This window comes from Sceloporus occidentalis, unplaced genomic scaffold (assembly GCF_023333645.1).
Source record: "Sceloporus occidentalis isolate IW3139 unplaced genomic scaffold, rSceOcc1.0.p SCAF_1, whole genome shotgun sequence".
NCBI classification, from domain to species: Eukaryota; Metazoa; Chordata; class Lepidosauria; order Squamata; family Phrynosomatidae; genus Sceloporus; species Sceloporus occidentalis.
In genome coordinates, this window is record NW_028316981.1 from 183,372,715 (window position 1) to 183,398,168 (window position 25,454).

Sequence of the window (25,454 nt, forward strand, 5' to 3'; positions counted from 1 at the left end):
GAAATTTTCTAGGGAAAGAGCCACCAAGGCAACTGATGATCAATCACTTCCATCATTTGCTTCTAGCTATTGACAGCCAATGATTTTGGAAAACTTGAGTTAAGACAAGTTCTGCTCCTTGACCTTCATGGCTACTACTAGAACAGTGCTATCTTGACATTTGCCATGATTTGAATAGTTATTAACAGAAAATGGATCACCCACTCATAGCCCAGAAACTGGAAAAATCTACTTTTGTTTTAAAAATCCCCTCCCTCCCCATCATATATTTATTTCCCCTCACACACACAATGAAAATGGATATGTTGCCAAGGAGATGGGAATTGAAGGAAAACGTGCCCGTATGAGGATGCGTGTGTGTTTTCATAAAACTATTCTTGGAAATTTACTTTACCTAGATACTTCACTTGCCATGCATCACCAATAGTGCTGCTTCGCAGGATGGCATTTAGAAAGGAGATGGCTTTCCCCATGACTGAAACATATCCATTGGTGCTATATGAAAACGAGAGAGAACGAAAATCTAGAAAGGTGAAGATGAATAATGCAAAGCCAATCCCTCTTTCTTTATTCTTCTAATACGACCAGCTCAGATATTGTCAGATTGCAACTCCCATCAACCCTAGCCAGCACAGACAATGGTGAGGGATTTTGGGAGCTGCAGTCTACACATTCTCCATCTCTGTCCTATATAAAGACATGAACAAATTTCATGCAGCAAATTTCTAAATAGGAGTCAGCAAAGCCTAACACTCCAGTGATTTGTTGAGTAATTGTGTTGAGGAAGGAATTGCTTTTAAAGCAGGAATGGCCTTCTGGATGCCATTGGCCTGCAGCTCCCCATCATCCCTCCCTATTGACTATGCTGGAAAAAACTAATGGGAATTGCAGCCCAGCAACATCTGGAGGGCCACTAGATGCCCATTCCTGCTTTAAAAGCAACTCCTTTCTCAAGATAATTATTCACCAGACCTAGGCTTCCCATATCCCGCCTGGGGGCGTGACTTTCCCGATTTTGGGCGGGTCCGCACGGTCCCGCCCCGGTTTGGCCCCGCCCCCGGGATTCCCCCCCCCAGCGAGTCCTCCAGGCTTGGCTGGGGCTTGGAGGACGACTGTCTGCCAAGCCCTAGCCATGCCCTGGGGGCTCCTCCGCGATCGCGGAGTCCTCCAGGCTTGCCTGGGGCTTGGAGGACGGCTATCTCCCAAGCCCTAGCCATGCCCTGGGGACTCCTCCGCGATCGCGGAGTCCTCCAGGCTTGGCTGGGGCTTGGAGGATGGCTGAAGCAAAGCCCCAAACCCCTGCTTGGCTGCCTCTGTCACGGGGGGGGGGGGAATCCTGGGGGCGGGGGCAAAACGGCGACGGAGGCAGCCAGGCAGAGGTTTGGAGTTTCACTTCAGCGAGGCCCCATTCCCTTGCCTGGCTTCCTCCGTTGGCGACGGAGGCAGCCAAGCAGAGGAAAGAGCCTTTCCTCTTTCTCCTCCTCCTCTTCTTCTGCCTCCTCTCCTCCTCCTTTTCTTCCTCCCCTTCTTCCTCCTTCTTCTTTCTCCTCCTCTTCCTCCCCTTCTTCTTCATTTTTCCTCCTCTCCTCCTCTTCTTCCTCCCCTTCTTCCTCTTCCTTCTTCCTCCTTTTCCTCCTCTTCTTCATCTTCTTCCTCCTCCTCTTCTTCTCCATCTCTTCTTCTCCTCCTCCTCTTCTTCCCCTCTTCCTCCCCTTCTTCCTCCTCCTCTTCTTCTTCTCCTCTTCCTCCTCCTCTGCCTTTTCCACTCTTCCTCCTCTTCAATGCCCAAATGTGCTGTTTGGAATGGGGAAGGAAGGTTGGCCAGAAAGGGAAGTACGTTTCTGCCATCTGTCTAGGAACAATGCCAAAATGTCCTCCATTTTGATCATGCCTAAGAAACATGCATTTATATTAACATTTTTTTAAAAATAATCAATTTTTGCGTGTCCTCCATTTTTTTTAAAAATGTGCCCTACATTTGAAAATTTTGTCCTACTTTTGTCCTACATTTGTCCCAGTTTGGAGGTCCAGAATTATGGCAACCCTAACAAGACCATTATGCTCCCCACTGGTCAATGCATGGCTGAAACTTGGGTATATATATTGTGTGACCTGGAAAGGCAGGAGTGATTTGCACGTGTGTTGTTTTGTTGCTAATGGCAGGCCTCAGGGTGGGAGGGTCTGCAAAAGAGGATGAGTGTCTGCTTGATGGTGCTCATTGTCTGCTGGGAGATTTGGCTACCAGTCCTGAAAAATAGCAAGATAAAGACTCAACAAATGCAAATGCAAAATCTCCCAGCAGACAATGAGCACTATCAAGCAGACACTCATCCTCTTTTGCAGACCCTCCCGCCCTGAGGCCTGCCATTAGCAACAAAACAACACATGTGCAAATCACTCCTGCCTTTCCAAGGTCACACAATATATATACCCAACTCCTTTCCAGGCAAGCATTCTCTGAAGATGCTGGTGAAACGTCAGGTAGAAACTCCTCTAGGACATGGCCACATAGCCCCAAAAACCCACAAAAAACTATTAACAATCTTGACAGCTTTAAGAAGGCTGTCAAGACGGATCTCTTCTGACCAGCCTTTCCTGATTAACCCACTTGGTTTCATGGGTGCAGATTATTATGTAGAACACCCAAAAAGGAACCCATCTCTCTATCATTGTCTTTCTCTGCTTGTCTTCTGACTGTCTGACGATTTTAATTAGTAGTTTTATGGCATGGCGGCAGGGAGGGAATATATTTTTACAGTTGTATGACGTATTCTATACTGTATTTTATTCTGAGTGTAAGCCGCCTCCATCCGGTGGGAGAGGCGAGATAAAAATAAAAATTATTATTATTATTATTATTAATAATAAATTTTATTTTATAAATAAATAAGTGTGTAATAAATTCATTTTATAAATTTTATTTTATTTTATTGTTATTATTATTAATAAAATGAATTTATAAAATAAATTTATTAATAAATTTATAAATATTTATATTTATATAAATTTATATTTATATATATTAATAAATAAGTATTAATAATAGTAATATTAATAATAAACTTGAGTGTGCAGGGTGGATTGTGTGAAAGAAGGCGATCCTGCAAATAGGTTAGCCATTATTTAATAATAATAATAATAAACCACATGAAATTAATTTCTATTTCTAGTTGAGTTTTTAGCTTTTACTTGAGGGTTGTGGTTATTGTCTGGGCTATGCCCCTGTCATTGATCATAGAATCATAGTTGGAAGAGACCGCAAAAGCCATCCAGTCCAACCCCATTCTGCCATGCAGGAACTCTCCATCAAAGCATCCCCGACAGATGGCCATCCAGCCTCTGTTTGAAGACCTCTAAGGAAGGAGACTCATTGCACTCCGAGGAAGGAGAATGTTCCACTGTGGAGCCGCTCTTACTGTCAGGAAGTTCCTCCTAATGTTGAGGTGGAATCTCTTTTCCTGGAGCTTGCATCCATTGTTCCGGGTCCTGTTCTCTGGAGCAGCAGAAAACAAGCTTGCTCTCTCCTCAATATGACATCCCTTCAAATATTTAAACAGGGCTATCATATCACCTCTTAACCTTCTCTTCTCCAGGCTAAACATCCCCAGCTCCCTGAGTCGTTCCTCATAGGACATGGTTTAGTCACCCTCCTTTGGACATGCTCCAGTTTCTCAATGTCCTTTTTGAATTGTGGTGCCCAGAACTGGACACAATATTCCAGGTGGGGCCTGACTAGAGCAGAATAGAGTGGCACTATTACTTCCCTGGATCTAGAGACTATACTTCTATTGATGCAGCCTAAAATCACATTGGCCTTTTTAGCTGCCGCGTCGCACTGTTGACTCACGTTCAACTTGTGGTCTACTTGGACTCCTAGATCCCTTTCACACATAGTCTCCTTAAGCCGGGTGTCCCCCATCCTATATCTGTGCATTGCATTCCCCCCCCCCCCCCCCAGTGCAGTACCTTACATTTCTCTCTGTTGAAGTTCGTTTTGTTAGTTTTGGTTCATCTTTCTAATCTATTCAGGTTATTTTGAATCTTGATCCTGTCCTCTGGGATATTAGCTATTCCTCCAAATTTGGTGTCGTCTGCAAATTTGATAAGTATGCCCCCAATTCTGTCCTCCAAGTCATTGAATAGCCCTGGGCCCAGGACAGAACCGCAGACTCTGCCAGGGCACAGCAGCAGAGCCAGGAGGGAAGCCCCAGCCAGGATGCGCCATAATCAATCACAGCCTTCCCTGCGGCGCGCGCTCCCGGGCATCCCCTTAGCCCCGCCTTCCCATAGAGAAAGGGAGCCAATGAGGAGGGCAGTGGGCGTGGCCTCCCAGATGCTGTACACAGCCACCACGTGGAGCTTGTCAGTGGCCGGCCAGGCGGCGGAGGGAGCGGATCGTGGAGGACGTCTCTCTAGCAAAGCAAGAAGGCTGGGAAGAACCGTCTCCCCATCTCTCCTTCTTCCTTTCCTTCCTCCTTTTCTGTGAGATCCTAAAAGTCCTCCTCCTAGCCCCAGGTTGCCCTCCCGTCCTCCTTTTCCCGGACGCGTCCTCCCTTTCCCGGACTTCTGTCCTGGAGGGGTTGTGTGGAGCTGTGGTTGCGTCTTCTCCTCCTTTAGTTTTCCCCTGGAGTGTCCTCCATCCTGAGCATGACTTAAGAAGCAGGCATTTCCATTTTTGTGAGTGGAGCTGTTCTGGGGCCCTGTCCTCCATTTTGCTGGGCTTTGTCCTCTTCCCTCCCTCCCTCCCTCCCTCCCTCCCTCTATCTTCCTTCCCTTTCTTTCCCTTCCTTCCTTCCCTCTATCTTCCTTTTTTCTTTTCTTTCCTTTCCCTTCCCTCCCTCCCTCTATCTTCCTTTCCATCCCTTCCTTTCCTTTATCTTCTTCCCTCCCTCCCTCCCTCTCTCCCTCCCTCTAACTTTTTTCTTTCCTTTTCCTTCCTTCCTTTCCTCCTTCCTTCCTAGAGTTTTTCCTCCTCCATCCTCCCTTCTTCTCCTGCAGCGGATGGAAGAGGAGGAGGAGGACGGACCGAGAGCTCCTGCTGCTGCTGCTGTTGCTGCAAAAGAGGAGGAGGAGGAGGAGGAGGAGGACTTAGCCAGGGCCCTGGCATCCGCACGGCCACTTATCGCGGGATGGAAGCGGGCGGGTGCCACGGAGCAGGCTGGCAAGGGAACCGAGGCGGCAGAAGGGTAAGAAGATGTTGGCCTGGAGAAGCAAGGGGAAGGGATAATGTAAGGGTTCAGCCACTGCCTTCAGATGCTTTGGGATTACTGCCCCCTCCTCATTACTGCTAGTAATTATTAATTATATAATGAATGATCTCAATTATCACTAGCAGCAGTTGTTCTTACCACTAACCACAGCAATCCAGAGACAGGCAGAGTGTCATTGCTGTTGTTGATGTTGTTGTTGTCCCTTATCCTCCTCTCCCTTTGGATCAATGCAGGGAACAATTGTTAACAACTGCAGTTAAAAAGGCATTAGAAGAGTGCCTTATTGATGATGATGATACTCTTCCCATGTCTTGTTAACATTATTATTATTATTATTATTATTATTATTATTATTTCTTACCTGTCTCTCCCAAGGCAGGGGACAACTATTAACAATAATAATAAATAATGAAAAGACATGGGAAGAGTGTAGTAATAATAATAATGACACTCTTCCCATCCCATCTTTTGTTAATCCGTTGTTGTTGTTGTTGTTGTTGTTGTAGCTATTTCTTACCTGCCTCTCTGGATCAAGGCAGGGAGCAACTATTTACATCAGCTAAAAAGACATGAGAAGAGTGCCTTAGAATAATACTCCTCCCATATCTTGTTAACCCATTATTATGGTACTCTTCCCATGTCTTTTTAACTGATGTTAATGTATTATTATTATTATTATTATTATTATTATTATTATTTCTTACATACCTCTCCCCTTGGATCAAGGCAGGGAACAACTATTAATAACATCAGTTAAAAAGACATGAGAAGAGTGTCATTATTGTTATTGTTATTGTTAAGGCACTTTCACCATGTCTTTTTAACTAATATGAACTGCTAGTTTACTACTTCTCCTCCCTCTTCTTCTTCTATTTCTTACCTGCCTCTCTTGGATCAGGGCAGGGAACAAGTATTGGCAACATCAGTCAAAAAGACATGAGAAGTGTCTTTTTAACTTATGGTAATTGATGATGATGATGATGATGATGATTTCTTGCCTACTTCACCCCATGGATCAAAGCAGGAAACAGCAGTTATTAACAGACAAACAACATCAGTTTAAAAGACATAGGAAGAGTGCCATTATTATTATTATTATTTACCCACTCAATGGCCCTTAAGACTAGTGGTTACAGAAGCCTGTGCAATTTCACAGTAAGACATGGGACTAGCAACCCTTGCCCCCTAATTGGTTTCTGTCTCCTGATATCTAAGACCTTGACATTGATCAGGACCTTTGGACATAGGCCTTGTTCACCTTTCCATTCAACATCCAGGTGTTTTGGACTTCAGCTCCCAGAAGCCCCAGCCAACTTGGCCAGCAACCAGGAATCCTGGAAACTGAAGTCCAAAACCTGGGAACTATTGAGCTCGAGAGACACAGGTTTACACCCTCAGCCTGCAATGAAGCTCATGGGGTGACTTTGGACCAGCCACTCTCTCTTTCACCCTAACCTAACCTTTCTAAACTTTTGTACTCTAGAGGAAGCCTTGAAATAATTTTCACCTCTCATGGAACCCCTGCATAAACATTATTATATCTCTAGTTCCTAAAAATAAATGCATTTCCCCCCAGTGTCTAGCAACCTCGTATGAAACCCTAAGGTTCCAGGGAACCCAGGATGAGAAATCATGCTTCAAACCATAGGATCCTTGAAGTGAAGGGAGGGATTTGAATATTTCAAATACATATAATAAACATGCTGTCTGGTTTGCATCAAGTGAATTGGCAGAGTGTGCCCCCTGTTGATGGAGGTGGGTGCCACCATGCTTGGCCTTCACTAGCAGGGCCATTTGCTTGAGTAAAACCTCAGGCTCCTTTGGTTGGGAATTAGACAGCCCTTCAAATGTTCCTAGCAGCCCAGGCTAGCAGAACCAGTGGTGAGGGACAATGGGAGGTGCAATCCAAGAAAGTCTGGAGGCCTGTAGAAGTCTCCTCCCTGTTCTTTGTAGCATCTCTCCAGAGTTTTTAGTGTGTGTGTGTGTTTCTTAACTGTACCTGGAAATACTGGGGATTACTGTATATATTGATGTATAGGTCTAGAAATTTTGGTTAAAAATTGAACCCAAAAACCTGAGTCAACTTATCCACAGGTGAATGCAAGTACTGTAAGTAATGTACTATAACTTCTTTTAAAAAAGGGAACCATCCCTTGGTGAAAGGCAAAAGCGTAATATGTCCTGGAAGCACTGACCCCCCTCTATTCATCTGTCCAGTCTCTAGTGTGAGCACTAACAGTTATGCCTTCTGGAATTTTGTAAGTTCTTTGGCATAGTTTTCTTTTGCTTCATCCTTTAGATCCTTTGTTACATGCCCCTAAGTTTTGCCCTTGACTTATCCACGGGTCATATCAAAATCCATAATTTTGGCCCCAAAACCTGCTCTCGACTTATACCTGAGGTTGACTTACAGTCGAGTACGTACGGTAGATCTGATATATTCTGCATGCAAAGTGCATTCTTCTTGTAACCTGGTCCTGCGCAGAGAGCTTCCCTGAGCAACTGCAGGGTGCCTCTTTCCAAATCACCCCAGAGAGTCCACAGACTCAAAGGCTTCCAGGGTTAAAGAGGTGACAGATCAGCAGGTCTGCATCCGCTCCCTCTTTCTTTCTTCTTCAGTAACGAAAGCCCTGAGTTCCTGCCATGTTCCCCACACAGCCTGTGTGTTGTCATCCAGCTCTTGGCAGTGGCTGCCGTCTTCCCTCCGGTTGCCAGGAAGTCTCTCGTCAGCATCTGGCCAGGATGCAGGGGGACAGCAAGGTGCCAGGAAGGGAACACGCACTTCCCGTGTTTCCCTCACCCCTGCTGCTTGTTCTCTCTCTCGCTTTCTCTCTCAGTGTCTCTTTTTTCCCAGGCTCATTCCTCTCCTTTGCTTTCTCACTGCAGGTTCATCCTATGATGGATTACAAAGCCACAATCACAAGCCGTTCTTCTCTGGGACCCTGAAGCATTGCTCCTGAAACCTCGAGCAAACCACGCTTGCTTGCTTCTTGATCACTCTCTTTCTCTCTTGTGGTTCTTCGTTTCCCTTTCCCCAAGACCTTATCTGGATGCATGCTTACCACAGAGCCGCTCCCCCTCGGTCTCTGCCCCAACACATCCTCTACTCCGGCATCGGGTAGACTGCAGTTGGACAGATCTGAGGAGGAGTTTCTGCAGACCGAGCCAAAAACAGTGGCTGGCAACTCTGAAAGCTGTGGGCAAGGGATTTTATTTTGTTGAGGGAAAGATAAAACTGGCTGGGTTTACACAGAAGAAGGATGTCTGGCTACCTCTGGATGGCCATTCCCTTGCCTGGCTGCACCTGTAAGGAATAGAGAGAAGAAGTGAAAGTCCAGCCAGGATCCAAAGCAAAGTGTGTAGGAAGCTGCTTTTGCTTCTCAGAGAACCAACTATACCAAGAAAGTTCTTCATAAGACCTCCTCATCCTCCAGACCTTTGACCCTCCTCATTCCCAGAGGCCAGCAGTCGCTTAGTACCTACATCCATGGTTTTCAGAAGCTGTAGGACCTTTCCTCTCACCACAGAGAGAGACTGAAGGATGCCTTCTGTTCACACAGTCGTGCCCCATGGTGCCTCCTTCCTACCTTCCTAGCCAAAGTGGTTTCTCTGCAATGGAGAGGATGAGACCTCCGGCTATGGCAACATGAGATAGGAACTATTTTCTCAGGGGTGAAAATAGGGGACTTTAAATCTTGAGCTTGGGGACAGTCTCCTGCCCTCTGGGTGAAAACATACACCTCTTTCCCCTGCACAAAAAGATACTTTTTGCAAGAGTGAAAAAACAGAGTAGCTCTCCTGGTGATGTCTTACCTCTTATGCCATTGGAACAATTCAGGTAGTGGTCTGTGGGTTGGCCAGAACAAGTGTGAACTCCTCTGGCCCGCCAGACCCGTGGCCGGTGCCTACATGGAAGACCTGGGCAAGTCCACGTTGTGGTTAAGGGGTGAATTGACGTCCCCTTCTCCAGGCCTCCACATCCTTGACTGCCGCAGCCGAGAGCTGTATGACTCTTCCCACGTGGAACGGGCCCTGAGTGTAGCCCTCCCAGGGTTGCTCCTCCGGCGTCTCCGGAAGGGGAACCTGTCTGTCCGATCCTTGCTGCCTGCACCCCCGCAGGGCCTCGGGGACCATCCTGTCTTGCTATACGATGAGGGAACGGTCCAACTTCCTCAACCACGGAGCCAAGAGGACGATGAGGACTCAGTGTTGGTGACACTGCTGCAGAAGCTGCGGGAGGAAGGATGCTCAGCCTACTACCTGCAGGGTAGGTGTGTGGGAGGAAGTCGTGTTTGCAGAAGGAGAAAATAAACCGGGGGGAAGGGTGTTCTATATTTACTCTACAGGTAGCTTCTGTGTCTATAGGTTGGTAAATTGCCCTTATCATAGAATCATAGAATTGGAAGAAACCTCAAGGGCCATCCAGTACAACCCACTGCCATGCAGGAATCCACAATCAAAGCACCCCAGACAGATGGCCATCCAGCCTCTGTTTAAAAACCTCCAGAGAAGGAGCCTCCACCTCCACTGTCAAACAGCTCTTATTGTCAGGAAGTTCTTCCTAATGTTTTCCTCTAGTTTGAATCCATCGCTACGGTTCCTACTCTCTACAGTTGCAGAAAACAAGCTTGCTCCATCTTCAATATGACACCCTTTCAAATACTTAAACAGGGATATCATATCCCCTCTTAACTATCTCTTCTCCAGGCTGAACATACCCAGCTCCCCAAGCCTCTCCTCATAGGGCATAGTTTCCAGACCCTTCACCATTTTGGTTGCCCTTCTCTGGACACACTCATGTTTAAGTCCAAACTTTAAAGGAGCTGTGCAAGGTGCTGAAACCTTTGTAGTTGTAGTTGTGTGCCTTCAAATCACTTACAACTTATGGTGACCCTAAGGCAATGTTGCCTTCCCCTGAGGCTGATAGAGTGTGACTTACACAAGATCACCCAGTAGGTTTCATGGCTGAGCTGGGAATCAAACCTTGGTCTCCAGAGTCATAGTCTAACAGAAACTGCTATGCCAAGCTGGGTCTCACCCCCACAAAAATACTCAGAGCCTTGTATATCTCCCTTGAGGGTCAAACTAAAACCCAGAATGGATTTACCACCCCGCTGGCATGGAACCCACCTTTCCTCTTAGGGGGAAGGCAAAACCCACAATATGGCTAACAAATTGCAGAGAGGTCCTCTGTAGGTGTGATTTTTTAAAAAAAATTCTCCATTGAATCCTGCATTTCTTCTAGTGAGCTTGGGTCAGTCACACTCCTCCACTTTATCCTCATAGCAACAGTCTTGTGAGGTAGGTCAAGCTGAGAGAGTGTGTGTGTGACTTGCTCAGGGTCATCCCTGATGGCAGGGGGTTGGACTGGATGTCCCTTGTGGTCTCTTCCAACTCTATGATTCTATGATCCAGTGAGTTTCATTGCTCGATAGGAGCTCCAACCTAGTTTCCCTAAGTCCTTTCTGGCAGTCTCATCCAGGTGTGGGCAAACCCATGGCCCTCTTGGGTATTGTGAGTCTTCAGCTTGCCTCAGCCCTCATCGGCACCACCAGTGGTGAGGGATGGTGAGAGTTTCAGTCCAACAACATCTGGAGTACCACATGTTCTTTCTTTATTTTTGCTCTAACCACTACACTGGAATTGGGAGATGATTCTTAATCTGTACCTTCCTGAAGAGTGATGTGCTGTCTTCCTGGCTGTAGTAATAAACAGGATTTCTGGTGTAGGATGTAGTGGGAACATGGGAAGGGCAAATGCAAGGGCCATGGTGAACAGAAGTTGTGGGAGAACCATTTTGCTCAGTTCAGGGGTTGGAGGGAAAGAATGAATTTTTGTCTTTGTGATGGTTCAAACCTGGGGTGAAGATCATCTGGCCCACCAGCAGTTGATGAACTGGATCATTCAGCATTCCTCACCATTGACTATGTAAGCAGGGACTGATTGGAGTTGCTGCACTTTACTCTCCTTGGCCTAGACAAACCTGTGGCTTGTTTTGCTGCAGTATAGGATCCTGTTGTTGAACTACTGGATTCAGTTTTCTTCAGGTCACAAAAGAACAAAGGTAGCTGGTTATCCTAAAGAAAAATCCCATGATCCATGTTGATATTATACAGCTTTATTAAGTCCTCCATATAATAACACACCACAAATGTGTAAGCTTTTGCAATTTCCAAGCTTATGATCTTGCCTGTTAAACAGAACCAATAGTCTCAAACATTTGCACAAGTCTATGCGATATCTGTATTCTTCAAACAAAAAAGAAAAAAACCCCATCAAATTGCATGTGCAATTTAAATATAAAAATAAATAAAAGGGTTTTTTTTAAAAAAAATAGAAAAATATAACAGATTTTACACAAAAATAATCTGTGTGCCCTTTTAGTTAGCTTAGTACATTAATACAAATTTTAAGTTTTTTTTCTTAAGGCCTACAAAACTACTTTGGTTTGCTCTTTGTTGGACTTGCATGGCACAGTTGAGACTCCAGTTATATCACAAAAACACACTGCTTGCAAATAGTGGTTCTTTTGGTGAAAGAGAATGGAAGTTTTGAACTCTACTAAAACAGAAATGAGGATTGTGTGGCCTTCCAGATGTTATTGGACTGCAGTTCCTATTGGTCCTAGCTAGCATAGTGAGAATTAGGGTATGATGGAAACTGCAGTCCAACAGCATCTGGAGGGCTACGTGGTCACTCACCCCTATGTTAGAAGGAAATAACTGGAAGAAGCAAGGAAACCATGAAGCTGTGTTTGCATGATGGAACAAGCCCATTGGCTCCCTAGTAGCTCAGTGCAAGACAGGACACAGTTTTGAACAGGGCAGGGAAGGGGGAGTGAATCTCCCTATTGAGAAATGGGGAATTCACCACCACATGGTGCTACGTGTGGCTTAAAGGCCTGCCCATCCCATTAATAATATCAGAAACAAAAAAAAAAGGGACAGGCAGTCTTACTGCATCTCTTGGCAACCAACCTTAGACAGTGATCTTACCCTTAGCTTGAAGTCCTCCAGACACATTGGATTCTGCATGTCATCATCCCAGCCTATGCTGGTTGTCGATGATGGAGGTTGTAGCCCGATACATGTGGATGGTGCCAGATTGGAAAGAGGCTACCCTAAATGTAGAATCAGTTCATAGGTTTGTGACTTCTACTGGAACACCAGGACTATCCTAAGAACTGAGGCAAGAGGACTTTTCTGACCCCTTCTTGAGATCTTCTAACCAGAGGTGCCACAGGTAATCATAGGAAGTACTCTAAAGATGATTAAGTTTGACACCACTTTAACTGCCATGGCTCCATCATCCTACAGAATCCTGTGATTTACAATTTTGTGAGGCACCAGCACTCATTCACAGAGATGGCTAAAGTCCTTGTGAAACTACAAATTCCAGGATTCCAGAGGATGGAGCAACAGCACTTAAATTGGTGTCAAACTGCATTATTTCTACAGTGGAGATGCACCCCAGTGTGCAGTGAACATTTGCTGCCAATGAGCTGTTGCCTCCCCCCAATCCCTGGGCAGCCTAGGAGGGGTTTGCATGATGGAACAAGCCCTGTGAAGGGATGGTACATTTCTTTGCACCAGGACAGCACCAGTGGCAGTCCACAGAGGAGGTTATGATCTTTAGTACAGGTATAGGAAAGGTCTGGCCCTCCAAATGTCATTGGACTGCACTTCATAGCAACATAGCATGGCAAAGTATGAAAGAAGATGCAGCCTAACAGCATCGAAAAAGAAATGTGTTTCCCATTCCCTCCTTTAGGGTTGCTTTTTGTTTCATTTTTAAGTATCAAAATCTACCTAAATGAAGCCCCCTCCTGCCATGACTCTATCTGCCTGCTCTCAAAATCTTCACCTGCTACTTGTTACACAGCTCTTACAAGATGAAGGAGCAGCCCTGCCAAGAAATGAAAGAAAGTTGGCAACTCCATCTAGGCCTGTCCTGGGAAACCTCTCTGGCACCTTCCTGAGCTTATCAAGCTTTGTCCCTGATCTGTCCCAGTTATTTGGTCCAAGAGACAGGATCCAGTGGTTGGTAGTGTTTCAGCTTTTCAGTGGGCTGTTGTAACTGCTTTGCTCTGCAAACATAATAATTTCTTTTCTTTGTGGTTAAAATAAAAGTTCAGCTCGGGATTTCATCACAGTATGTTCTTGTTGAAAAACAGAAGTGCAAGCTGGTATCTTTTTCCTTGGAAACTCTTAACAGGGGCCGTAGGGTTCATTTTGGGCAACTGTGCCACCAGGAACATCCAAGCCACTCTAGTCTTTACAGTAATCCAGAGTTGGGTGGAGTGATAGGCTTCTAGAGACTTTGAATTTCCTACAATCCTTTATCCTTGACTGGAATGGCTGGGAGTTGAATTTCCCAAAGAAATCTGGAGGACCAAAATGTCTCCACCCGTGTTACAATACATATTAAGTCCCCACCTCTGTGCCCCTGGGCGATGCCTTCCTGTGATTTATCCCTTGGTCTGGTTAGCCAGAGAGTATTTGTAGCAATGTATACATGGCAAGTCACTAGGCAACTTGAAGGCACACACACACACACACACACACACACACATTGTAGGAGAGACAGTCAAGACAGTATGTCCAGGAAAACCTGTTGCTATTTGTGTCAAGTGGGTTATAGGTCTACTTCTGAACTGAGTGATCAGTGGCAAAGTTACTTTGTTCCAGTTTGGATGTTCAGTATGCCATTATATGTGATTAACAATTCTATATTTATTTATTTTTAAAAAGAATAAAGTAGGGCTTCAGCTCTAGGAGGCTGAAATCTTAAAAGAGGTGGATGGTAGCCTAAGGTGGCCAAATGCCAAAGAGAAATGGACTTCTGCGTTTTCAGTAGTGGTGGGGAAAGGGGAGTTTCAGCAAATGTTTGCAGCTGCTGAAATTATATTTCCTTCACAATTCTTGAAGTTGCAGGAGCCCTCACCTCTTTTTCACTGAACCACCCTTTTCCCACACAAGCTGTTTTATATGTGTGCCTCTCCCCAAATCTGACAAATAAATACTTGGAAGTTGAAGGCTGGACACTTGTCTTTTCCTCCACTATGAGAATAAAAGCCATGATAGGGATTTTAAGCAGGCACCAGGGGAAAGTTCTGGACATATATCAACCTGATCTTACATTTCACACTGGAGCTCTTCTATGGGTGGCATTTGTAGTATTATACTTTTTAAAGATACTGATGCTGAGCTAGACGTTCAGTTATGTTTGCCTCTAGTTTTGTGCTCAACCAGCTTTCTAAAAACTGTGAGAGATGAAACCACAACAGTTTCTTCAACTTAGTCCTCTTTCCAACCTCAGTCCTTACTATGGGAAAGATTCAGGATGTGTGACAGAGCTAGCCAGGGAGAGGCAGGACCAAGACTTGGCCTACCATTAGTTTAGGTGCACAGTGTGGAAGCCCTCTAGATGTTGTGAAGTCAAAGGCTTTCGTGGCCAGCATCCATAGTTTTTTGTGGGTTTTTCGGGGCATATGGTCATGTTCTAGAAGAGTTTCTTCCTGACATTTCGCCAGCATCAGTGGCTGGCATCGATGACCAGACTGCCTCCTTTTCCAGGACATGTCCTACATTTCGAACCTTCTGTCCAGGAGGAATTCCAAAATGTCCTCCATTTTGTGCATGACTAAGAAGCATGAATTTATATTTCTGTGAGTGTTTTTAGTTTTTAAATGCGTACTGTCCTACATGTTTCATGAATATCCTATATTTTATGGTTCCATGTCCTTTACAGTTAGGACATCTGGCACCTTGTCCTGGCGTATGCTGTAGGTGTAGCACTCCTGTACTATTTCTCCCTAGTTTCTTTTCCTATTATCTTCCTGCTATGGAACAAGAAAGAAGCATGGTCTTTGCTTGTGAGAACAGGAAGGAAAGAGAGGCATCAAGAGAAACAGAACAGGATGGGATGTTCAGCATCTGTGTCCTCCTCTCCTGCTGCCTTGCAATTTCTAGTTGTACCTGGCAACCATAAAACTAAGAAAGTAGTAACTATGATGATGATGATAATGATACATTCAGCACTTGATTCCATTGGTGTATGAAGTGTATATTGAAAGGACAAATAATTGTGCCTGGAAGTGTATAATTTTCAGCAACTTGTTTCCTCACTCTCCTCAAATCTCTTAGCAGAAAATGAAATAGTAAGCCCTATCCAGGATAGCATGGTGGGAATTGCAGTCTAGAAACATCAAGGGAGACATGGTTGCCATGACCTAAGCTGCATCCACACTGCAGAAATAATCCAGTTTGACGCTACTTTAACTGCCATGGCTCACTGCTATGGAATTCTAGGATTTGCAGTTTCTTGAGACATTTATCTTTCTCTGTAAGAGAGTTCTGGTGCCACAGCAAACTACAATTCCTAGAACTCCATAGCATTGAACCATGGCAGTTAAAATGGTGTCAAACTGGATCATTTCTGCAGTGCGGGTGCAGCTTAGGTCATGGTAGGCAAACACGTCTCCCTTGACGTTTCTGGACTGCAATTCCCACCATGCTATCCTGGATAGGGCTTACTATTGCTTCATAGCCTGATGAGAATTTCAGTTCAAACAACATCCAGAAGGTCAGACCGGCCTGTCCCTAGAATGTGTGGTATCATTCCTCCCTTCATCAAACACTGAAGACAAGAACCTTTAAAAGTTAAAAAAAAAAAGTTTAAAAGTTATAAACCATAGGAGCTGTGTGTTACATAATGTTATATAATCCATTATTAGCTGCTATGTAGATATCCAGGCAACCTGGAGGAGGGTTTGTGTAGGACATACTAGCTTAGTTTTCCTTTCTAGGCACAGTTTATGTTAAAGGGGCTGAGAAGTTACATAAAAACATAGAGTTGAAAAAGACCACAACCCCTGCCATGCAGGAACACAGAATCAAAGCACCCCAAACAGATGGCCATCCAGCCTCTGTTTTAAAATCTCCAAAAATGGAGACACCACTCTCAGAGGGAGCGTCTTCCACTGTCTAACAGCCCTTACTGTCAGGAAGTTCTTCCTAATGTTGAGGTGGAATCTCTTTTCCTGGAGCTTGCATCCATTGTTCTGGATCCTATTCTCTGGAGCAGCAGAAAACAAGCTTGCTCCCTCCTCAATATGACATCCCTTCAAATACTTATACAGGGCTATCATATCACCTCTTAACCTTCTCTTCTCCAGGCTAAACATCCCCAGCTCTCTAAGTCTCTCATAGAGCATTGTTTCAAGACCCATCACCATTTTGGTGGCCCTCCTCTGGACAAGCTCCAATTTGTCAACATCCTTTTTGAATTGTGGTGCCCAGAACTGGACACAGTATTCTAGGTGAGGTCTGACCAAAGCAGAATAGCTTGGTACTATTACTTCCCTCAGTCTAGACACTATACTTCCAAGTTCCATTGATGCAGCCTAGAATTGCATTGGCTTGTTTAGCTGCCACATCACACTATTGACTCACGTTCAACCTGTGGTCTGCTAGGACTCCTAGATCCCTTTCACATGTATTGTTGGCAAGGAGGCACAGTTACCTCAGAACCTAGAAAACTCCATGTGTACTTTTTATTCTTTTGTCACATTTCTTTTGCACATGTTCTTAAACACTTGGCATTACGGTTGGGCGTTCTACTGAAAATTCAAGAAGCATTCATTTCTATTGTGGAAGTGTATTGTGGAGGCTTGTTTCTTGACAGAGGTGTCAGTAAACGTGACAGATAAAAAGATTTCTTCCTGAAAGGGGAGGAAAAACAGCTGGGAGGGTCAAACCCTCCTTTAGTCCATTTTTTATCAAAACAAATGCTGTGTTTTGTACACACAACGCAGCAACCAGAAAATAGAAGTTCGCTTCAATATGTATGTATGTATGCATGCATGCAAGTTTCTAGCTCTTTTGGTGGAAAGTGTGCTGTCAATTTTTGCCGATGCCTTAAAAGAGAAGACAAGACTTCAAGTTGGTAGAGCTTCAATGTTTTTCCTAGTTTCTTGCTGGCCTCTGTGACAAGCAAAGTTACAACTGTAGAAAAAAGGCAAGAATTGCAAAAGCATCTCTCTTGTTTAAGAGCACTCTGGCAACTTGGCTCAGTTTGATTAGTAAGTCGGTGTGGCATAGCGGTTAGAAGACTGGGCCAAGGGAGTTGCCAAGTCATAAAATTCACTGGGACTGCATTTGCAGTGCAGAAATAATGCAGTTTGACACCACTTTGACTGTCATAGCTCAATGCTGTGGAATCCTAGGATTTGTAGTTTATTGCGGCACAAGAGTTCTCTGATAGGGAAGGCTAAATATTTCACAAAACTATAACTCCCAGAATTTTATACTATTGAGCCATGACAGTTAAAGTGATGTCAAACTGCATCAATTCTGCAGTGCAGATGAGGTCTGGGTAACCTTGGTCCAATCATTTATCTCTTACCTTACAGGATTGTTCTGAGGATGAAATGGGGAGAAGCGGAGGAGAAGTGCATGCTGCACCCCTTTGAGCTCATTGGACAAAAAGCAGGGCATAAATTGAACAAAATAAATGACTTCTAAAATGTTGTAGGTCATGGAATCCAGATTTTCCTATTTTTGCTGAATTTGGTTTCCTATGGGTAGGTCTTGTCCATAACTTATAAGGAGTGGAGAGAGTAGTGATGTGGATTTCAGGGGCAAATATTATCTGATTTAGCTCTTTGTTACATTCAGACATATTTAAAGCTTTGTGTGGAAATTATTCTACTAGAATATTTGTAATAATGTAAAGAGAACAGCATACACCACTCTTATATTTAACAAACAAAAATAACTACACCTAGACTCGTAGAATTGGAGGAGACCACAGGGGCCATCCAGTCTGATACAGGAAGACACAGATTGCTGCCACACTGCAGAAATAAATCAGTTTGACACTGCTGTGACTGTCATGACTCAATGGTATGACATTTTGGGATTTGCAATTTTGTGAGATATTTAGCTTTCCTACCAAACTGCAAATCCCAGAATTTCATAGCATTGAGCCATGGCAGTTAAAAGTGGTATCAAAATGCTTTATTTCTTCAGTGCAACAGCAGTCATAAACAAAGGATCCCCAACAGATGGCCATCCAGTCTCTATTTCAAAACTTCCAAAGAAGGAAATTCCACCATTCTCCAAGGGAGTGTGTTCCACTGTCAAATAGCTCTTATGGTCAGGAGGTTCTTCCTAGTGTTTAAGGGAAATCTCTGAAAGAACACAGTTTTTTAAGACTGCCTCAACAGCTCTGTTTGAAATATCTTATAGCAACAGTTTTTCTTTTCATTCCCCTTTTCACCAAATGCTTCTCTCACTAACTCTTTGCACTACACTGGGCCCTTGGTGCTGCTGCTGGGGTTTGGTTCCAGGACCCTCTGTGTATACCAAAAACCATGGATGCTCAAGTCCCATTAAATACAATGGTGTAGTAAAATGTTGTCCCTTATATCAAATGGCAAGATCAAGGTTTGCTTTTTAGAATTTATTTATTTCTTGAATATTTTCAAGCCGTGGACAGTTGAATCCTTGAGGGCCGACTGTACAACAGCCCCAATAACTATGGATAAACATTATCTGTCTGTCTGTCTGTCTGTCTGTCTGTCTATCTATCTATCTATCTATTGTGTGGATTATTTCCAGAGAAAAATATACACCCTGTGTATGGGGCGGAGGAGAGACTGAGAAAATTGGTGACAGGAACTTCTGATGTCTGCATTCATGTGAAAACAATGCAGTTAATTCTGGACTTTTGTCTATCCTGCAGGAGGCTTCCATAAATTTCAAGCTGAGTGGCCACACCTCTGCGAGACAAACCTGGACACAGCCAGTGCCAGCAGCTCGCCTGTGCCCCCGTCTGCCCCGGTGGTAGGCTTGGGGGGCCTGAGCCTTAGCTCAGATGGCTCAGATGCTGAGTCGGAGCCCCTCAGCAGTGGCATGGAGTCCGAAGGGGCGAGTCCACCATCCTTTCCCGTGCAGATTCTACCCAACCTCTATCTGGGCAGTGCCCGTGACTCCGCCAACCTGGACACCCTGGCTAAGTTGGGCATCCGCTACATCCTCAATGTCACGCCCAACTTGCCCAACCTCTTTGAGAAGAATGGTGACTTCCATTACAAGCAGATCCCCATTTCAGACCACTGGAGCCAGAATCTCTCTCAGTTCTTCCCCGAGGCCATCGAATTCATTGGTGAGTGAGGTGGAGTGGGTGACATCCCAAGTGTGTCTACAGGAAAAAAGGTTTCTTTGTCATAAATGCGAAAAAGGAGGTCTCTGAGTTGGCAAGCTCAGTACCGAATTACATGACCCTTTTGTGAAGTGTTAGAGCTGAGCCTGCGACCCTTCACATGTTGATCATTGCTGTGACCCACTGCTATTGCCATGTGATGGTATGGCTGGGGATGATGAGAACTGGAGTATGACAACATCGTTAGACTTGGGCTGCATCTGCACTGGAGAAATAATGCAGTTTGACACTGCTTTAACTGTCAGTGCTATGGAATTCTTAGATTTGATGTTTTGTGAAATATTTACCCTCTTCTGTCAGAGGGCTCTGGTGCCCCACCAAACTACAAATCCCAGGATTTCATAGCATTGAGCCATGGCAGTTAAAGCAGTGTTAAACTGCATTATTTTTCCAGTGCAGATGCAGCCTAGGTACAGCTAGTGATTTCTTATTTACAAGGACCATAAGCATACAGTAAAACAAGGCTGAGCAAATGCAGGTGGGTCAAGGCTATTTTCCAACCTTGCATGCCCTAGTATAGAAGCTGGTGCAACTGATAAAATATGAGATCTGTTTTTCCTTTTTGGCCCAATTTTAGGAGTGTTTTTTGTGAAGATTGTTCATTATGTTGTGGGGGCAAAATTGCCACATTTGATTGAGGTTTTGAGAAGTTTAGGGCTTCGTGATGGGCAGCTAGCAACCCTTGAGTTAAATCTGCCCCCAAAGTGATTACTGGCTGGCAACCCATCTCTGTGACTTTAGGAAGATAGATCCATCTGTTTGGGAGGCATGAAACTTACATGGCCCTCCAGATATTTTTGTGCATCATCTTCAAGTCTTCCTCACTACTGGCTGTGCTGGCTAGTATTGCTGGGAGTTGCAGTCCAAACAACATCTAGAGGGCTGTGTGGTTCTTTATGATTTTTAGCCACAGTTCATTTTATGTGTGTTTGTGTTAATGCATGTATATTTATCTTAAAGTCTCTACCATGAGTTACAACTACTTGGAGGCTGCAGCCATAATAAAGCAGCCATTGATCCATGAAGGAGTAGTAGATATCTGATTTAGCTTATCCAATCCTAAAGCCGTACATTTCTTGTCAAATACAGGGACCAGTTCCAAGGCAAGCCTCAGATAGATCAATGAATTGTTGATCTCTATTTTTTCTCCACCTTGTGGCTACTTTTTACTATATCATTTTAGCGACCTCGGAAGGATGCAAGCCTGAGTCGAGCATGGGCCCTTTTGCTGGTCTTGAACTCGCAACCTTGTGGTTTTGAACAGCTTTTAAAAAGCTGTTCAAAATGCTGAAGCTATTTTGTAGGGAGAGTCCAAGACTCTGGGTATCCCTTTAAAATTTGGACAAAAACCCAGGTCAGGTTTGCCTCCTCCTCCTCCTCCTCCTCCTCCTCCTCCTCCTCTTCCTCCTCTTCTTCTTCTTCTTCTTTCCTCCTGTCTCATTCCATTATGCCTTTCTGTTGCTTGCTTCTTTTTGTGCCCAAACCTCCAGACTCTGTAGGTCTGAGTTTGGTAACTGGAACTGGAGCCCAAAGGGAACCAGCTGCATGTCATCTGAGCCAAGATTTTTGTGTTTCTTTGGCACTATTTGAAAGAGCTTAGTACATACAGGCCCTGGTTTTTCCTTTTTTATAAGGAAAATGCAGCATTAAATCTCAGCTTTTGGCCAGGTTTAAACAAATCTCAACATTTTCCATTCCCTTTTATCACAGTTGAGCAATTTAGCTTCTAAATTGGCTGCTACCACATTGCAGAATTCATGCTTTAACTATCATGGCTCCATGGTATACATTCCTGGGATTTGTAGTTTGTTGTGGCACCAGAGCTCTCTGACAGAGAAAGCTAAATGGCTCAAAAAAGCATGACTCCCAGAATTCCATAGCATTGAGTCATGGCAGATAAAGCAATGTCAGCTGCACTAGTTCTGCAGTGTGGATGCAGCCCTAGAATACTACAGTCCCTATAGAACAGGGATAGACAACTGGGGTGCTTTAAATTTTGTTGGATTGATGGGAAGTGCATGCTCACAACTTCTTGAGGGACACAGTTACCCACCCAGTGGAAGTTGTTGCAACAGCAATCCACACAATGTACAAAGCAAATCTGATTTCTGTATAGGGACATGGTGGTGTATAGAGAATATAATGCCATCCCTTATCATTAGAAATGTTTTTCAGACAAATCATACTGGCTGCTGTTATTTCATTGGTTATCATATGTATACATTCAGATCATAGAAATGTGGGGAATTTTTTTCAGGGGACAGAATTTTTCACTTGCCATGTTGGAAAATATACATAGCCTTGCACTTGTCTGGAATACAGTATTTAAGCCCCCCTTGGTGTCCTTCTTCCCCTCTCTGTCTTCATTCTCATGTCTTCCCTTCTCAATTTCCTCAGTATCCAAAGCCTATACAAACTTCAGGGCTCATGTGCATTAGCCAGAAAACTTGGGACTGACCCCAAAGTATTGTGGCCCCAAATTTCCCTCCGAATTTGCCCCTTATCTCGCCGATTGGCTCTCTTCCCCCAGTTCTGTGATGGGCATCTGCCTTTCCATGCAGTCCCTGTTCATTGCCCAGCACCACTGGTAAGGTTAGAAAGAGGCACCAAGCCACGCAATTAACTCAGGCACCTCGTTCGAAGTTCAGAGTGACTCACACTTACCTGGTTACAAATGGGGGTCAGAAGTAAAAAGGTAGCTGCCACTGTCTCTCTCTCTCTCTCACGCACACTGAAATCTTGCATTTAACAGTGTGTTATTTAATTGTGGGTTAAGGGGAAGAAGACCTAAATCAGATTCGGGCATTGTGAAGACACTCCAGACCAGATTCAGGGTTTTGGCCCTGCACTGTGTAAGGATGCAGCGAGTCCAGGGGAGTGCAAAGTAAAACACTCATGTAGACATTTATAACACTCTGTCCACCAAAGAGCAGAACATCAAACATATATAATCAAAAATGGACGATAAAGCATAAAAACATAAAACTAACATGCTAAAATACTAAAATAATATACTAAAAACAAACTCATTATCAGTCACTACCCAGTGTTTCTCCTCTCCTTACGTTTTGTTTTATAATTCTGTCCCCAGATGAAGCCCTGTCTCGGAACTGCGGCATTCTGGTACACTGCTTGGCGGGGATCAGCCGCTCAGTTACTGTAACTGTTGCCTACCTCATGCAGAAGCTCAACCTCTCCCTCAATGATGCCTACGATCTGGTGAAACGGAAGAAGTCGAACATCTCACCCAACTTCAACTTCATGGGGCAGCTGCTGGACTTTGAGAAGTCCCTGGGGCTCAGCCGGAGCAGCCGCCCCACCTCCAGCCAGACCTGCTTCTTCACGTCGCCCACTGACGACAGTGTCTTTGAGCTGGATCCCACGTAGCAGGCTTAAGGGGGAGCACAACATGGGTGCTGGCTTTGCTTCTTGTCCTCCTCTGCTCTTTGGTTCTACCAGTCCTGCCCTGGTGGCGGAGCCCTTTGGGACCAACAGAATTACCTCATGCCAGAGAGAGAAAGGAGGGGGCACCTCTTTTGAGACCAATGGCCAGTTCGAGAGCAGGTTTTTGCTGCCTTCTTGTGTTCTCTGAGGCACCAACAGTGATGCTATGTACCTATCAATCGTACAGCGACTCTGACACAGCCACACCATTAACCAAAGAAAGACTCCTGCCCCACCTCAGTTCCACCTCCTCATCTACAGAGCAAGAGAGCCTGACCTTCTTCTGGAGCCTGCTGTTTCTGGAGTGTTTTGTGGTAGACATATAGCATGTTGAACACAGTCTACATTGTCCCTGTTTCATGAGCCATGTCAGGGCTGGCACCTGCTGGTTGCTAATAATCCCCATTGTATCTAGAACTCTCCCTAACCCCATGGCTCAAAAACTATAATTTAGAAATTAGACTGGAGACCTGTATCTTTCTCAGATGATACCTGCCTACATAGGATGTCATAGGATGGCCTTAAGAAGCCAAGCAGGGGCAGGTCTACCAAGGTAACTCTGGAGTGGGTCAAGGTGTCTCCAACAGTAGCAATGGACAGTCAGAATCCTGTTATCTCAGAGGGAAGAACTTGCTTGATGATTCTAGAAGCCAAAATGATGTCCCAGCTTATTTTACATCACCCAAGACTTTGAAATTGCCTTAAGGATCTTCTATCAAGTCTGATGGTTATCAGAAACTTCAGAAGGAGGTGGAAAATCTGTACCCTTTGCTTTTAAGTCTTGGACCTCTGGTTCTAGAAGTTAATCCTGCCAGAAAAGTTCTGGGACATGCAAGGAATCTCCATAATTAATCCAGGTCAGGAACCATGAAGCTCTAGATCATCTGATGACCATACCTCATCTGTCACCTCTACATTTCCTTATCCTCAGAGCAGTACATCCGGCTGCTTGTCCAGCTATGTGGAAAAAGTAAATGGAAAATTTATGTCTGGTTGAAAGTTCTGGGATAGGCTTGTACCAGGGATTCACAGATAATCCATAGTAGAAAATTGCATGTTTACTACATGGATGTGGGATAAAGCTGGAGCAGCTGTGTATGTCTATGTATGTTTTGTGCAGATTTTGGCACATGGGTGTATCTCGGTGTGCCTTAAAGCCTGTGCATGTGAGCAACCAGAGCTGTGTGTGTATGTACTAGCTAGCATCTGCCTAGTACTTGCACAGAGAGACTTAATTTCGGTTTATCCTCAGAAGCCTAGGGCTGGAACTCAGTGTTGGCACCAAGGCTCAGTGTAGGGCACACAGGGCATTGTATCAAAGAAGATGGCATCTCTGAACATGTGCAGGGGGAACTCAAATGGTAATAAATGCCAACGGGATGTTTCCTTCTGCACCACAGCCTGCCTCCTTGAGTTTGTAATTGCCTATGCGTGGTTTCAGGGTCAAGACTTACATGCAAGCGAGCCTTGGCATTCCTTAAATCTTCATTTTAATTAAGGCTGCAATACTGTATGCACTTACATAGGAATAAATTCCACAAAATTCAGTGGGACTTATCCTGGTAGAGGATTGTTCTGTAAATTAACCACTCTGTCTGTATGTTAGTATATTCAGAAAACAGTGTGTTTCAAATCTATCCAAGGGATTCTGGCACACTTGGATCAAGTCTGTTGCCCTTGCTCTATTCACTCGGGATCTGGAAGGCTGTGTCTATGCTGCAGTTCCACAGGAGCACAGAAATGGGGAACAGAAGGATACATTATCTGCAGAATTCTGCTTCCTAAAAATTCTGCTTTTTTATTTTGTCTTTTCTCCCCCCCCCCCCCCCACCTTTTAAGCGACTTTCTAGCCCATGTGGCTACAAAGTTATCTGCCTGTGGGCAATGCTTGCTAAAATAATCTCAGCAGGAGCTCCTGTATAAGATTTCAAAGTTGGGGTGGGGAGAGGTTTCCCTTGCCCAGACAGTTACTAAAACCAGAATAAATTATGCAAAACAGTAAAAAATGCAAATGGTTATGCAACATCTGAACAGTTATGCAAACTTGCTCAGCTTGCACAATTCACCTGGCTTACAAAATTCAGCTTTCCCAGAATTTGGACCCAGCATTTTCTTGAAATCGTACAGGTTAGGCTACGCACAAGCCCCTATGTACACATATGTGTCCAAACACAGTTTTACATACCAGTCTATTTCTCTGGAGCTATGCTTATCTTTTTCTTTTTTGTTACATGGCAGTTAGGAGTCTTATCTGCAGAGTTGTTGTTCTTTCTAGATTTTTTAAAAAATATGGTTGGCATCCTGGTCTCTGTTTTTGAAATGAATGTAAATGGCTGTGGAGCTGAGAGGGAGGTGGGCAACTGGTCACGTCAATAAAGCAGGACTTTAAACAACAGAAATCATGTGTGGTTTTGTTTTTCAGGCTGCAGTGGTCTCCATCACTTCATGGCGAGCCAGATGACATTTACAAATCTACCTCATATAACTGTATCCCGCCTCAATCCAATACAGGGAGAGGCGGGATACAAATAAATATTATTATTATTAACTGTGGACCCTTGTGGTTATAATTAC

The 25,454-nt window shown here is 44.5% G+C and overlaps 2 protein-coding genes across 3 annotated transcripts in view; one reads left to right on the plus strand and one right to left on the minus strand.

Moving 5' to 3' along the window:
- The first annotated feature begins 4,896 nt into the window (after positions 1-4,896).
- On the plus strand, positions 4,897-25,404 carry LOC149322998 (dual specificity protein phosphatase 9-like). 2 transcript variants are annotated; one of them, XR_016272351.1, is made up of 5 exons: positions 4,897-5,186; positions 8,097-9,477; positions 18,957-19,379; positions 22,528-23,850; positions 25,303-25,404. XR_016272351.1 is itself a non-coding variant. In XM_089485973.1 (4 exons), the coding sequence occupies exons 2-4, from the start codon at positions 9,015-9,017 to the stop codon at positions 22,821-22,823; spliced, it is 1,182 nt and encodes a 393-aa protein (XP_089342099.1). In that variant the 5' UTR covers positions 4,897-5,186; positions 8,097-9,014; the 3' UTR covers positions 22,824-25,265. The 2 variants fall into 2 exon arrangements, 1 of the variants encoding a protein (XP_089342099.1); XM_089485973.1 differs by lacking the exon at positions 25,303-25,404 and having other exon boundaries at positions 22,528-25,265.
- Positions 19,330-25,454, minus strand: part of LOC149322999 (calcium/calmodulin-dependent protein kinase type 1B-like) — a 73,415-nt gene continuing 67,290 nt past the window's right edge. Inside the window, exon 12 of the mRNA XM_089485997.1 lies at positions 19,330-19,415. The gene's annotated coding sequence lies outside the window, so the exon portion shown is untranslated. The remainder of the gene's footprint in view (positions 19,416-25,454) is intronic.

Bases quoted from the DNA above. Each gene is read 5' to 3' on its own strand.
- LOC149322998 (XM_089485973.1), top strand. From the start codon at position 9,015: ATGTCTTACCTCTTATGCCATTGGAACAATTCAGGTAGTGGTCTGTGG. The intron at 9,478-18,956 runs GTAGGTGTGTGG...TCTATCCTGCAG, and splicing joins CTCAGCCTACTACCTGCAGG to GAGGCTTCCATAAATTTCAA. The intron at 19,380-22,527 runs GTGAGTGAGGTG...TTCTGTCCCCAG, and splicing joins CGAGGCCATCGAATTCATTG to ATGAAGCCCTGTCTCGGAAC.